The sequence below is a fragment of the Polypterus senegalus genome, chromosome 14 (assembly GCF_016835505.1).
Source record: "Polypterus senegalus isolate Bchr_013 chromosome 14, ASM1683550v1, whole genome shotgun sequence".
In the NCBI taxonomy this organism is placed as follows: Eukaryota; Metazoa; Chordata; class Cladistia; order Polypteriformes; family Polypteridae; genus Polypterus; species Polypterus senegalus.
In genome coordinates, this window is record NC_053167.1 from 78,572,667 (window position 1) to 78,588,613 (window position 15,947).

General features: G+C 35.2%; 1 protein-coding gene across 5 annotated transcripts in view; it reads right to left on the minus strand.

Moving 5' to 3' along the window:
- Positions 1-15,947, minus strand: part of swt1 (SWT1 RNA endoribonuclease homolog) — a 121,301-nt gene that overhangs the window by 27,960 nt on the left and 77,394 nt on the right. For 4 of the 5 annotated variants that reach the window (XM_039735728.1, XM_039735730.1, XM_039735729.1 and 1 more), the window contains 4 exons: positions 15,625-15,763; positions 10,760-10,905; positions 8,630-8,814; positions 8,042-8,185 (listed from right to left, as the gene is read on the minus strand). In XM_039735728.1, coding sequence (XP_039591662.1) covers positions 8,042-8,185; positions 8,630-8,814; positions 10,760-10,905; positions 15,625-15,763 — 614 coding nt within the window. The remainder of the gene's footprint in view (positions 1-8,041; positions 8,186-8,629; positions 8,815-10,759; positions 10,906-15,624; positions 15,764-15,947) is intronic. The other variant, XM_039735733.1, reaches the window with a different exon arrangement.

Below are 15,947 nucleotides of genomic sequence, written 5' to 3' on the forward strand. Positions count from 1 at the left end.
CCAAAGACATGCAGGTTAGGTGGATTGGCGATTCTAAATTGGCCCTAGTGTGTGCTTGGTGTGTTTGTGTGTGTCCTGTGGTGGGTTGGCACCCTGCCCAGGATTGGTTCCTGCCTTGTGCCCTGTGTTGGCTGGGATTGGCTCCAGCAGACCCCCGTGACCCTGTGTTCAGATTCAGCAGGTTGGAAAATGGATGGATGGAAAACCAAATGGTCTTTATAGCTGTAATAGTTCTACTGAATCAAACCTATTGTACCAAAAAGAAATGTAAAAACACAGACTGCAAAGCAAACTTTTGTATTTTTTACAAACATAAAATTTATTTTTCCAAGTAAAGGATTACATTTCAGAGACAAAACAGAATGTTTGCACACAGATGGTCTTACTTTAGTCTGCTGTCTCCTAGGTAACTAAACGTAATTCATTAAACACTACAGTGTTGGACATTCACCCATAACCTTGATAGCCTTTTAAAGTTATTAAACAAGGTGGAGTGAAATTAAGAGAGCTTCAAGACTGTGAAGGAAGTTTTTTTGTTTATACAATTGTTCACTTGATGATATAAACAGCCTTTTATATATATATATATATATACACACACACACACATATATACACTTTATCACGGGGGTTGCGTTCCAGAACCCCCAGCGAAAGGCGAAAACCCGCAAAGTAAAATACATATGCTCCTATGGTTATTTTTATATATTTTAAGCCCTTATAAACTCTCCCACACTCTTATAAACATTTCCCTCATGGTTACACAGCGTAACCCTTTGTATTTTCTTAGATATTAGGTAAGATTTGTTGAAATTATGTATGTAAACTCACTGTTTATATACAGTAAAACCTAAATATTATTTAAAAGATATCACATATGTTACAGCCATTACGATAGACAGATCGTTTTGGAGACATAACGAAGGGCTTGACTATGCACAAAGATAAACACAAAAGATAACTCTTTACACAGCGATACACGTTGATGCTGAATGAGCAAGACAAGACTTCCTGGTTAACGCAGTGCAATCGAATTCGGCGCTTTGTCGATGAGCCAATCAGCACACAGGAACTTAACTGTGTGCTCTGATTGGGTAACTTCTCAGCCATCCGCCAATAGCATCCCTTGTATGAAATCAACTGGGCAAACCAACTGAGGAAGCATGTACCATAAGTAAAAAGACCCATTGTCCATAGAAACCCGCGAAGCAGCAAAAAATCTGCGTTATATATTTAGATATGCTTACATATAAAATCCGTGACACAGTGAAGCCACGAAAGTCGAAGCGCGATATAGCAAGGGATTATTGTGTGTGTGTGTGTATGTATATATGTATATGTATATGTATATATATATATATATATATATATATATATATATATATATATATATATATATATATATATATATATATATATATATATATATATATATACCTACCATAACTTGGTGAATAATGAGTTACTCTATAGAGTTTCAATTTATTAAGCTAGAAATACAGGAGAACAGTAGGCTACCAAATAAGAAGCAAAAGAAAGCAAGAATACATCAGCTAATGCTAAAATAAATATTTGGCAAGGTACTGCAGGGTTCTTCTCAGAAATTACATTTATTTTTGGTGATAATAAAAGCAACATTCAATACTGCCTGATCAAGTCATACTGTTAGACATAAGAGTGTACAAAATCATATTTATTATGTAATTCTGCTATACCACAAGTACAATCCACACAATTCTTCCAAGTTCTACAAAAATTAAATATTTTATTTTTGTTTTCCTTGAAAACGTCTTTATTTGCTTCTAGTTAATACTTCTTCTAGGCCAAGATTAACCCTAATCATTGTCTGAGCAATAGTTCCTCAGACAGATGATCTGTGCTTAAAAAGTGGTCATAAAAACAATATGAAGTCCTCACTTCAGCTACTATATGCATAGATAAGACAGCATAAGAGAAAATAGCAGACTCCTATACATTTTCATATATTACGGCAATGTTCTAGTAAGTGCAGAAAAATTGATTAATTCTTAATAATGTTTTGGACAAGTTAAAAAAAACAAACAAAAACAGAAACTGATGATGCCTACCTGCCCTCCCAGATTGAGTAACATTTACATCAGGAGGAGGCAAAAATATAATGCAAGAGATATAATTACTTTTCCCTTTAGATCCAAAAGGAAACTTAGTTCATTACCCTAGTCTCCTTAGACAAACCCAAAAGGAAACTCAGGTCATTACCCTGATCTCCTTAGAATTATCTCAGATGCTGACCTACGTGACTTTTATTAAGCATATTAAGGCGGTCCTCCTAAATTAAATAGACTACTAATGAAAGGAGACAAAATACAGTAACATCAACAGCTAATGCCATTTCCTTTTAGGCTTAAATATCCTCTTATGGCAACAGTAACTACTTGATCTGTAACTGAATATCTACCTGTAACTCAAAGATTGGGCGAATTCCTTTTATGCACGTTCAATTAAAAGATTAGGAGATGGGATTAAAATGTACACATTTCCAATTAAACGGGAAAGGCAATGTCTGAAAAATAAAACTAATAAGAATGACTTACTGAAACAAGGTTTACTGTGATTGAAAAAGACGGCAAGCAATTTCAATGAGCAATGTTAAAAGGCAGTATGGTACAGAAAACTATTCAATAAACATGAAACATTTACAAATATATGTCTTCTAATTCAGATTACTCAGAACATTTATGAAAACCAATACAGTAATCCCTCGCTACTTCGCAGTTCACTTTTCGCGGATTCATGACTTTGCGGGTTTTTAAATATATAGTAGTACTATTTCCTAGTCTAAGAACAACAAAACAAGTTCGGTGACTGAGTGCGTTGTAAAATGGGCTGTGATTGGTACATGGGAGGGAGACGACAAATCACAGCTTCCAGCTTTCTAATCGGGCCCGTGATTGGTGCTTTGACTGATACCCAGATCCCACAGCACCTCCCCTTGTCTCTCTGTCGCAGTCATTTTGCTTCAAGCCTTCTCGCCGAGTGGTTTACTTTACACTGTACTGTGTGTGATTTTTTTGTGGTTTCATTGTGTTGAACTTCGCTTCAATTTTCACCCCATGCAATGGCTCCCAAACGTGCTCCTTCTTCCAAGGCTGGTGGTGAGCCTAAACGTCAACGAAGAATGATGACGATCGCTGAGAAGGTGAAACTTCTGGATATGTTGAAGGAAGGGAGAACGTTCACAGCTGTGGTTGCATACTGGCTAAGGATCTGCAAGAGAGGTCACAGGAATGGGACGACGATATGGTTCGATCGGTCCAATTTTGCAACAAGGTCGACGACGTCGTGACCGCCTACAAGCTGCTCTTCGACTGGAAAAAGAAGCAGCGGCAGCAACTGCCGATCACATTGTTTTTGCAGCCTCGCAAAAAAGAGCCAGTTCCTACTACTACAGATACACCTTTGGAAACCATGGAAGAGATGCCCCAAGAAATGGCACTGCCGTCTGAAGAGACGTAAAATACAGTCATAGGCTGCGCAATAAAAGTCATCATCACCTTCATTATCATCATTTTTACTGCACAGCATATTCTTCACCATCATCACGTCATATATAGGTACGTGTACTTCGCTATACAGTAACTGTAAACTTATCTACCGATTTCATATTGCTTAACAGTTCTCCCTGTTATTAATAGAGTAAAGGGTGGGTTGTAAACAGTATAGGGAGGGCTTAAAAACGTCCAAATACACATTAAATATTTAAATAAATATGGTGTCCCTACTTCGCGGAAATTCAGTTATTGCGGCCGGCCCCTCTCCCGCGATAAACGAGGGATTACTGTAATGGATTGTTCTTTGAGTTTGGGTGGCCAATTAGCAATATAAAACTGTTTTTAAAACTCTTGAATATGTTCACAACTCAAAATATTACATTTTAAAAAATCAATACACTTTTCTGTATTACTTGTTAAGAAAGTAATACAAAAAAGCCATCATTAGCAATTCACTGAAATCATGGCTAATGCACATAACTGCACCTAAAATTTTCTAACAAGCCAATTACTTATTCTAGTCCTCAGCCTTCAACATCATTAAAATTTGTCAATTGTACTGTATATCCAGGTGGTATCTTTTATGGTTCTCATGTTGCATTCTGTATATACTTTATACAAGTGACTCCTTCATGGTCACTGTTACAGTATTAGTGCAGCATAACTGATTTCTGATTATTATGTAATACAAGTACTTGCAAAATTATGGAGGAATATTTCGGACAAAATGAAATAAATAAATAAATGCGTAAATAAATAAAAGTACTGTGAAATGTGAGCATAAATAAATAAATGTGTCATGAAATGACAGCCTTAATAAATAAATATGTCATGAAATGAGAGCATAAATAAATAAATGTGTCACAAAATATGTTTTAGTGCTTATTTATTTATTTCATTTTAATCCGTAACATTCCTGCAAACCGTCATGAAATACGGCTTGAAATAAAACTGTTACTTTCACTCGTCAAAGTTGAGAGGGTGGGCTCTAACACGCCCTCTAGTTACTGATTGGTGAATCGATAGCACAAAAATTAATTAGAAAAATGCTTACTACTGCCGATGAAATGTATTCTGCCGAAGATATTACATATTTCAGAGAGAGAACTGAATATTTATCGGAAGAAATTACAATGTTGGCGGCCCTTTTAGACTCCGATATAGATGAAACTGTTTTGAAATTATCGAAGAACAGGTGGACCCTGCTCTGGACATCCATCCTTTGACAATCCAGCTGAGTCAATAGAACACCTTCTGTTATGCGGTTTAAAAGTACAACAGATTGCAGATCTGTATGATGTATCAGAAGACGATCACAAGACGAATGAGCCAGTTTGATATACGGTAAGCTGCAACGGCTGTATTAGTTTAGGTACTTTGACATGGAATGCCCAAAGCAGCTCCACCTAATATTTTGAACTGAACAACTTTACCACTGATCAGAGCTGTACAGTTGTTTGAAAAGTAGCTCTTGAATATGCAACTGACTTTCTACTCGTAAAACAAGGGTCAAATACTCAGTTCTAAAAGGGCCGCCAACATTGTAATTTCTTCCGATAAATCTTCAATTCTCTCTCTGAAATACGTAATATCTTCGGCAGAATCCATTTAATCGGCAGTAGTAAGCATTTTTCTAGTTAATTCTTGTGCTATCGATTCACCAATCAGTAACTAGAGGGCGTGTTAGAGCCCACCCTCTCAACTTTGATGAGTGAAAGTGACAGTTTTATTTCAAGCCGTATTTCATGACGGTTTGCAGGAATGTTACGGACAAAATGAAATAAATAAATGAGCAACGAAAAACATATTTCGTGACACATTTATTTATTTATGCTCTCATTTCATGACATATTTATTTATTAAGGCTGTCATTTCATGACACATTTATTTATTTATGCTCACATTTCACAGTACTTTTATTTATTTACGCATTTATTTATTTATTTCATTTTGTCCGAAATATTCCTCCATACAAAATGACACTTTCAGTACATCTGTGAATGTACTGTACACTACTTGAAAACACAAGCTACAGTATTAACATCACGTCAGTTTTTTCTGAAATATACATTTGTACTGAAATCCATGTTTATTGACAAAATAAAGCCCCGTTTATGTTTTTTATTTGAAATAGGATATTTAAATAACAGCTGCTCTGTATATGTGTATTTTACAGTACATAAATTATAGCAAGTTCTGTCCAAAAAGATGATGTTCTCTCAAATCTATTAAAAGGTGACACGAACCCCATCAACACTTATAAGTCATGACTGTGCAAAAATGTTACACCAAACAATACTTGGCAAGACAGCAGCATAACACTTAAGCGATATGATTTTCTAAAGAGACTCAAATGGAAACTTCTATGGGACAGACATACAGACACTGAGCTCCACTGGGGCTCAGATGAGCAAATTGTCTTATCCATCCATCCATTATCCAACTCGCTATATATCCCAACTACAGGGTCACGGGGTTCTGCTGGAGCCAATCCCAGCAAACACAGGGCGCAAGGCAGGAAACAAACCCCAGGCAGGGTGCCAGCCCACCGCAGGGCACACACACACCAGGGACAATTTAGAATCGCCAAACTGACTTATATCAATGGAAAAAAATGTTCAAGATAGATTAATCCCACCAAATATAACTTTCAGAACAAATAAGCAAAAAACAAAAGACCAATACATGGCAGGTGAATTATGTTGTAAAATGAAGCAGATCTTTATTACTACAATGTTTTAGGCACCTTGATATAAAGAAATAATTTTAAACTATTAATTTACTTTGCCTTGCCTTACTTAGTGCTCCCTAGTGATTCTTCTTCTTCTTCCTCAGCTTCCTCTTTTCACACTTCTATTCACGGTCAATGTTTTATAGGTTTCACCATGATTTTTGACTAAAAGCTTTATTAACATGTAATTTATAATGATCAACATTACTACGAGTAATCAAGGCAAAAATCTCTTTTTTGTCAACATAGTTTGCTTTCACCCATATGATCTGGGGTTAGAATATGGTCACTGTCTCACCATAGTGTCATAAGAGGCAACTACATGAGGCTGGTGGTATGTTAGGCATCTGATTATAAATATATTTGCTATAATACCCACAGAATTCCAGGAGCAAACTGCCAGAAAATGGTTGTTAAATCACCAGAGATAGAGAGACAGAGTTTGCATTAGATTTTGTACTACATACTGCTTGGACGTTATGAAATAAACATTAATCTAATAATGGGATATCAGACAACACAGGCTGGGGCACGTTTTGTGCAGGTTATTGCAGAGGGTTCTACTGTCACTGTATTATTATATTTAAAGCTTTCTTGTTAAAATTAGTAAGTGCAAAGTGTTTCTTTAAAATCTATTAGAAATTGTATATCACTAACAAAATGAATCTGTATAAGATTCATAGCTATTATATTATCCAGGAGGCAGTATCAAGAAATTTTGCAATGCAACCTTTTCCTAGCATGTCACTTTTGTGTCTGCACCCACATCTGCACTCAATATGCTACATAAGTGTAGAACTTCCCCAAAAAACTGTCTATGCAGATATCTACATTTACACACACTATATCTACATTCTGCACTCCTCCTGCACATCTATCCTACATTTATTTTTGCTTCCAAACTAGCTTTGTTGTCAGTACTTTTATCTTTGCATCACCTTTTGCCATCAATATGAGATTATTCTCTGTTTAGTTCCTTCAATATCACAAAAAGCAACATACTCAGAATGGATCTACAGTTTAGCCCCACCTTGACTTTGAAACTCTCGATAACCACTGCTCCTGTTTCCTCATATGTTGACATAACTCCAGGCATAACCCATTCCTCCACACCTAACTTTTTTAAAGTTCACTTCACTATCTCTGACAGCACCCACTTCAAATACCTTTTCAGATCAATCAATCAATCAACATTTATTTATATAGCATATTTTCATACAAAAAATGTAGCTCAAAGTGCTTTACAAAATGAAGAACAGAAAAATAGAAGACACAATAAAAAATAAACATAAGTCAACATTAATTAACATAGAATAAGTAAGGTCCGATGGCCAGGGTGGACAGAAAAAACAAAAAAAAAAACCTCCAAAGGCTGGAGAAAAAAAAAATAAAATCTGTAGGGATTCCAGACCAAGATACCACTCAGTCCCCAGATCTGCAAGTACAAAATACAACTTCTTTCCCTTCACCTAGTGCTTTTCCTACAATTGCCAGACAACAAAGATAACATTTGTTGCTTCCTTCCAAGGTAAGAAACCAAACTGAATTTGGTTATCTTTTACTGATCCCTGATTCTTAATTCTACAGTAGTACTCTGTCAACCACCATTATTACCTGCTCTAAAAGCTTAATTACTTCATATGACCCATGTTTCAAACAATTCTACAATCATAGTCAAATAAAATGATAAAAAGGGACATTGCATATCTACTGAGAAGAACAAAACTTAGGGTTAAGTCATGATATTACAAGAAGTTTCAAAAGTCCTTCTTTTTCCTTACCTCTCAAAGGCATTCAGAAGTTCTTTCCCAAGTAACATTAATTTCTGTAAGCAGACAAATGCTTCATGGGGAGTTGGGCGATTTGTGTCAGGCAGCACAGCTTCCAATGTACATGGATAGTTGAACGTTTCAAAAATAGCTTTGCTGAAAATAATAAAAAAAAAAAAAATCATTAATAAGAGTAAACTTTTTTCCTATTAGTTCTTATTTTTTTTTTTGAGATTTTATTTTTTTAGCATATTACAAAAACTGATTTAGACCAGAGGATAAGAGTTTTATGTGTTCCTTTAGTAAAGTATACAAAACAAGACAAATAATGGAATAAGGGGACCAAGCTTTTGTGATCAAATTTGCTGCAGCAAAGCAACATAACCCTTGAAATATGTTATTGATCTGCACTATGATTCCTCTTGACTGAACCATATTTCTGAGACAAGCAATTCTACAAAGAAAACTATTATTTTTTTCCAGGAAAGAAGAATGCCTATATTTCAATATTAGCACTTTCATTTTGCATATGGACTTTTTTTTAAATCAACACACATCTTGACTAGTGTATATATAAGAAATGCTTAGTATCTTTTGTACCTGTACTGACACACTGCATTCCATATCCTTTCAAACACTGCCCATATATCTTGGTGGCAGACAGCTTGTTGTGAAGATTCATAATCACCTGACATTACTGGCTGATTTTCAGAAGACATCACAGTAATACTTGGACGTTTGTTTTCAAATGCAGTACAGTAATTCTCTACAACTTTTGAGTCAGACTGAAATGGAAAAGAATGGTGTTTATAGCATATCCAAATATATACAGTATATTTCATTACAAATACAATTATAATTTTTTTAAATATAAGATAGGCAAACTGTAAATAACAGCTAAACACATTACATATTTATATGCAGTGCATATCTTGAGATTCACCACCGTTCAGTGCAGAATGTGCACAGAATTTTTAATTCCAGTGCAATTTTCTAAATTCTACAATTCTTTTGAAAATCAGCTACGATTAGTTTACAGTATATTACACAGACACCGTCATGCTGTCATGCTAGCAGCATTTCTCATTATGCTTATTAAAGAAGAGTTAAATCTGAAAAGCATACCAGAAAGTGAATCAAAAAGAAAAGTCTACCAATTTCACTACAGCATGATAAAGTGAACATAACGGAGGTTTATATGTACACAACAATGGTTCCTGACAACCAATGTTTACATTTGAAGTCAATATATAATTTAATGTATTGTGCCATTTACTTAAATGGCATATACTAACTCTTTATATAGTGTGAAAGTTACTTTTATTTGCTTCTGTTAAAATAATAATAAATTTGGAATGCTAGGAAACCAATTCAATTTTGCAATTTTTTGATCCTTTACATTAATTTCTTTTAGATTTTGAGACTCTTTATTGTTTACTAGCTCCTAACAAAAAAAGAATATTTGGAAAGAAACTAGATAAAAATAATTATTTGAATACAGACAGGAATCTGGTACAGCTGAAGGGGAGGAATAAGAAATTTTAGAAATTAAAGCCAAGATTATTACATGATTTGGCTAATGATTTATAAAAAAATAAAAAAATAAAAAAATTACCAACTATAGTGGGTCAATAGAGGAAGGGGCATTAACCACAGTAGTAAACTATGTATTAAGGTACTGATACAAAACTGTTATTTTTACAATCGTTAGATTATATTGACTAATTATACATCAATTATCATATTCTATATTAAAGAAAAAACTTTTATTCTTACTTTATTTTACTCTTCTATAAAAAAAATGGTTAGCTTGCAGTTCAAAAACTGAATGGTCTTTCTTCAGCATAAATGACAGAGTGGACCAGGGAGTTCCTGTGATTTTGCATTAGACTGCTCTCTTTAATGGAAAAGTTTGGTATTTTTCAAATTGAAGCTATTTCTTCACAATCATGGTACGCCATGATTGTGAAGAAATAACTTCAACTTGAAAAGATACAGAATGTATCCTCTAATAATGAAAATGTTTGTTTAGATACTGTAAGCTATAATACTATAAGTAGAGGGTTTAAAACTAAAGAATAAATTACAAAGTATTTCAATATGCATATATTCATTTTCTATTACTTCTTTTTCCTTTGCAGTTAGAGGTGGAGGCTGCTATAGCGTACTGGAACTCATGGTACAAGGAAGGAACTAATCCTATACAAAACAGACTGCACTAAACCACTTACTTATGTTAGGTCAATTTAGATTCTCCAGTCAACTCAATAGGTACACCTTTGGAAAAATCATATTAACTGATAAAAACCATGAGGACATAGAGCAAAAATGCAAACTAAACATACTCTGTGATTTGGCCACAAATCAAGGTAAGTAATATGAAAGTCAAATGTACTGTTGGTGTTTTTTAAAATAGATGTAAAACATGGAATAGTCAACAGCATTCAGGCAAAATATGAAAAGCATGGTGCTTCTGTAATAATAACTAAATGCATATATAATCATATAAATAATAACTATATATAAATAATATTTACAGCTATATTTATAGTTTATAATAGTATTATAGATAAAATACCTATACATGATAACTGTATGCATATTTTTTTATTTCATTTTTTATTTTTATTAATTTTATTACAATCCATACAAAGCAATCAAGTTTTTACAAAAAGAAAAATTGAGTTAAGAACAGATCGATCCCCACCCCAATACTGTATTCATATTTACCTGAAACACGCACTGTGCTAATTGACTAAGTGTTGCACAGGCCTCAGAGAGAATACCATCATAACTTGATCGTGAACTGAAAGAATACAGAACATGTAGGGCATCTTGGAGTATAATCTTAATAGAAGGTCTGTCAATGTTTTGTCCTGTTGACAAAACAAGAGTTATTAGTCCCCCAACCCAAACAATTCACTGCACAACAATTTTTTTGAAAAGTCTTGCTTCCTGAAAAGTTTTTGCAGATTGTGACAGGTACTTACTGGGTATGCACAAATATAGTTTTGGTTTTACAGCATCACGAAGGAACTCTTAGAAATAGACATTTATAGGTTTACTGACAATAACGTATTTAGTCACATTTATGTTTCGCATAAGCTATTAAATTCAGCAGAATTAAAAGTGTTTTGCTCCCGATTTTCTTTTGTATTCAATGTCTGGTGCATCACGTTGCAGTGTCCAACAGCAGGCAGCAAGCATTGACGGATTCAAGTTGCCCTGGTATCGTTTCTCCATTGTAGCAATGTTCTGGTGAAACCTTTCAACGTGTTCGTCACTGACAGCACCGAGATTTGGGGGGAAGAAGTCCAAGTGTGAGTGGAGGAAATGAATCTTGAGTGACATGTTGTACTTCATTGTCTTGTACGCTTTGAGAAGTTTGTCTACCAGCTGAATGTAGTTTGGGGCTCTGTAGTTGCCCAGAAAATTATTATCAATGACTTTGAAGGCTTTCCAGGCAATTTTTTCCAGCCCAACTAACAGATCTTCAAACTGCTTGTCACTCATGACATGTCTAATCTGGGGGCCAACAAAAATGCCCTCTTTGATCTTGACATCAGTTATTCGTGGAAATATCTGTCTTAAATAACAAAAACCTTCACCTTTCTTGTTCAGTGCTTTCATGAAATTCTTCATGAGTCCCAGTTTTATGTGAAGAGGAGGAAAAAATATATTTGCCGGGTCGACAAGCGATTCATGTGCCACATTTTTCTGACCTGGAACTAACTTTTTACGGAGTGGCCAGTTCTATCGAGAATAGTAACAACAGTACTTTGTATAGCCGAGCTGCAGTCCTAGTGACAGAGCAATGACTTTAAGATCTGCACAGATATATATTCCAGTTGTACCTGTTATACTGGACGTGCTTCAGCAACAGTTCCATATTCTCATACATTTCTTTCATGTGTGCTGCATAACCAACAGGTACTGAAGGATAAATGTTGTCATTGTGTAGCAGAACAGCTTTCAGGCTTAACACTGATGAATCAATGAAGAGACACCACTCTTCCAGGTTGTGATCACAACTCAAGGCCGAGAACAATCCTTCAATGTCACAACAGAAACGGTTGACTTGTGCAAAAATTTGTTTATGTTATGATTTCAGCTTCGAAATACAGAAATGTTCGTACCTGGTGACAGCAAACACCATTCCTGCAGCCTTGAACCCAGCAGCTCAGCTTTTGCTTTTGACAGACCCAAATCTCTCACCAAATCGCTCAATTTGGACTATGTTATCAGATGTGGATTGCCTGATGAGCACGATTCAAAATCCAGGTCAATGTCACTGTCAATACCCTGCATTGCAATTTCTTCATCTGGTTCGTCTAAGGTCCAATCCTCTGGTGGTTTCAGAATTGGAAGACTATCGTCATGTGGCATGGGTCTCATTGCTGAAGGCAGATTACGATATTCAATTGACTTCTTGTTTTTGGCAGAGAAACCAGACACATTAGTCATACAGAAGTAACAGTTCATCACGTGGTCTTTCTGTTCTCGCCATATCATCAGAACAGCAAACGGCAGCGTCTTTCGAGTGCCTCTGAGTTAGGCTCTCAGACTGACAACACATGTCGCACAGCAAATGTGAGGAGCCCATTCCTTGTCTTGATCATCAATTTTGCAGGCGAAATACAAATTATAAGCTTTCTTCACAAGAGTAGTCATCCAACGTCTCTGAGGCGCAAGTGTATATTTGCCACAGATACAGCAGAATGTATCACAGCTGTTACGACATTGACGAGACATATTGCCCGACACCAAAATGTCTATAGCATCAAGCTTACTTACTGTTATATTGCTACAGATACTATACTTTACTATACTGATACTGTACATACACACTTCTTCTTCTTCTTTTGGCTGCTCCCGTTAGGGGTCGCCACAGCGGATCATTTTCTCCATATCTTTCTGTCCTCTGCATCTTGTTCTGTTACACCTATCACCTTCATGTCCTCTCTCACCACATCCATAAACCTTCCCTTAGACCTTCCTCTTTTCCTCTTCCCTGGCAGCTCTATCCTTAGCATCCTTCTCTGCATCCCTCCTCTGCACATGTCCAATCTCGCCTCTCTGACTTTGTCTCCCAACTGTCCAACTTGAGCTGACCCTCAAATGTACTCATTTACACACTGACTATCTATATTAACAACATGAGCAGGATCGGTATATGCAAGCCACCTTTATAGCATGCTGAGACAGCGTCAAGCTCGTTCAGACCAGCCCAGGTATGCCCAGGATATCAGCTTCCACAGAACAGCTTCCAACCTGGCCTGATTCCATGCCTGGACATGCCTAGGCTGCACAAACTGTTGTTGATAAGTCACTAACGGGAGCAAAAATGTTTGGATACAAATATAAAAAAAAAATCATGACAAAACTGAAATGGTACGTGATGGGTAAATTTTGATGTGATATTCGTGATCAGCACCCAAAAATCTATAAGAAACACCCCACAATGTTCAAGAAGCAAAAACTTTGTTGTGCAGTGTAATGTAATACTAAAGTAAACTCAACTTTTTCAAAAAGGATTGTATTTAGATTGCATTTAATAAAGTATATGAAAGTTTAGAGCCTTGGCAAAAACATAATAGAAAGTTTAAAATGTTTAATTTTATTGTTAATGGGTAATTCACTGTAAGACAAAGTGGGGTTATTTGGTTAGACCTTCAGTGGCAAACATTGCCTTATTTGCTAAAACAATAAAAAAAGTAGCAGAAAGATGCAGAGCCTGTTTAAACAAATGGAAGGCTGGACCTATCCATCCTAAATACCAAGCAAACCCAGCCTACCTGCCACATATACCCCAATCTTTCTGACAGGTATTCCAAGGTAGACAAAAGGCAGGCCAATTCATTAAGCTTTCTCAATGTCACTTGATAACAGCAATGTTAAACAAGATAAGGTGAATACTCTGTAGACTATTCCAGATTACGGGGCACTACCTTTAAAAATCCTAGCCAGAAGCTGGGCTCCTTCTTATTTTGATAGGCAATCTAAGGTACCTTATAGAGTCAAAAATGCAGAATTTACTTGGAATTTAGAAGTAAACTGTGACCCAATAATCAAAGGTTGCACCCAACTTCCTTGAAAACTAAGTGCCCATTTTGTTCAGGACTATCCCTGAACTCTTGTGGATCATTTGCCAAGATCAGTTTTAGCCCTTGGTTAATAACAAAGCTTTAACCTTGGTGAATCTCAGAGACATTTTGTCATGAAAGACGTATAAAAGCAGAATAGCTGGATGCTAGAAAGAGTTACAATTTTCGGTGCAAAATTGCAAAAGAAAGTAAGCAGAGGAAGACCACACCATGGACATTGTCAAAAAAACAAAGTGGCAAAGACAAATGTGTATATTCAAGTACTAGCATTTCATTATTTGAACCCAAATCAAAAATAACATCAGCAATGGACAGATCCTTGAAGGTTTAGTTGTGTTAACATGCTTTACCCTGTGACAAGCTACATTAGAACTCTAAACACCTAGCGAACATGCAAAAAAGTCTTGTTTTATAATGTTAGCCTGTTCCTGTTTAACAATGTCAGTAAAAACTGTGCAATGTAATTTTTAGTTTTATAAGATTATGAACTAGATAAATGGAAACTAAGAGAGATTTGGATAACAGAATAACTCAATTTCTTTTTCCCTCAGAGCAGAGTATTGAAGCAAGAGAAACAGAACTCTAACATCATGCAAAAGTTGCAAAGGCAGAACACACAATGAACAATCCTGTAAAATCAAGACAGCACAGCTCAGGTTTTCTAGAAGGACAAAAACCTACATGAACCACCTCTTTTGTACTGCGCAACACCCTTGACCAAATCTCTGATTTTGCTGAATAATAAAAGCATCACTGACATTTTGTTCCCTATGATATGTTTATTTCAAAGAACTTAAACTCAATTATTATTTATAAGGTTTATATATTATTTATACCAGAAAGAAATTTCAGGAAAAATATGTTCATCATGACTTGCGTCCTGAATTTGAATATTGATATATAACTTAAGAAACTAGTGTCACATATGACTAGGATAAAAAAAAAGCTTTTGAACACAGACAGGTAAATGTGAACTTGCATCAAGGAAAACGAAAAGGTGTCAGCAAACATTCATTAGTGCAGATTAATTTCAATTAGTAATGGGATGCCAGGATTTATCTAAAATCACTTAGAGACTGGAAGTAAGTAAAGCTAATTAAACTGTTACATTTTCAATATAAAACCATTTCTTGTATCTATTTACTTGGCAATTAATACAGAATCATATTTGCTAAAATAATTGCTAATTTAAGTAAAATAAGTTAGCAACACTAATTAAACACTGAAAACTATTTAGGAACTCCTACAAAATAAGAAGTTTATTAGTGAACCACCAATATTAATACTACGGAAAAAGCATCATTCCTTACAGTAAAATCAAATTGTTTCAGGTTTAAAATTTTTTACAGTAAATATTCTTATTATTGTTAAGAATGTCACAGAATAATAAAAAGTAAACAATAGCAATGATATCTCAATGTGTAAATAAAAAATAACTCAAATAAATTTAACTTGTGTAGATATGTAAGGAGGAAAAAAGGTCCACTTTACCTTTATAAAGATTGTCATACAGTGAATTAACATTATGAAGGAGATTCCGTGACACAAGTTGTCCAAATACAGCAATCCAGTGCTTTTTAAAACACTTCAGAATGTCAGAAAGTGTCCAGGGAGGCTTCATATAAACAATCTGGTGTAAAGATATCAGACAATCATCAAGTGCAATATAATCTACTTAGATTTGCAAAAAGCAGTACTGTTCTAATGTATGTAATTCATGCACATCATTTTCAAAATTTTAAAGATATGTAAACACACGCAATGTATAACATGAACAAAACCTGACACCAAATTGTTAAACTCTTTCTGCAAAA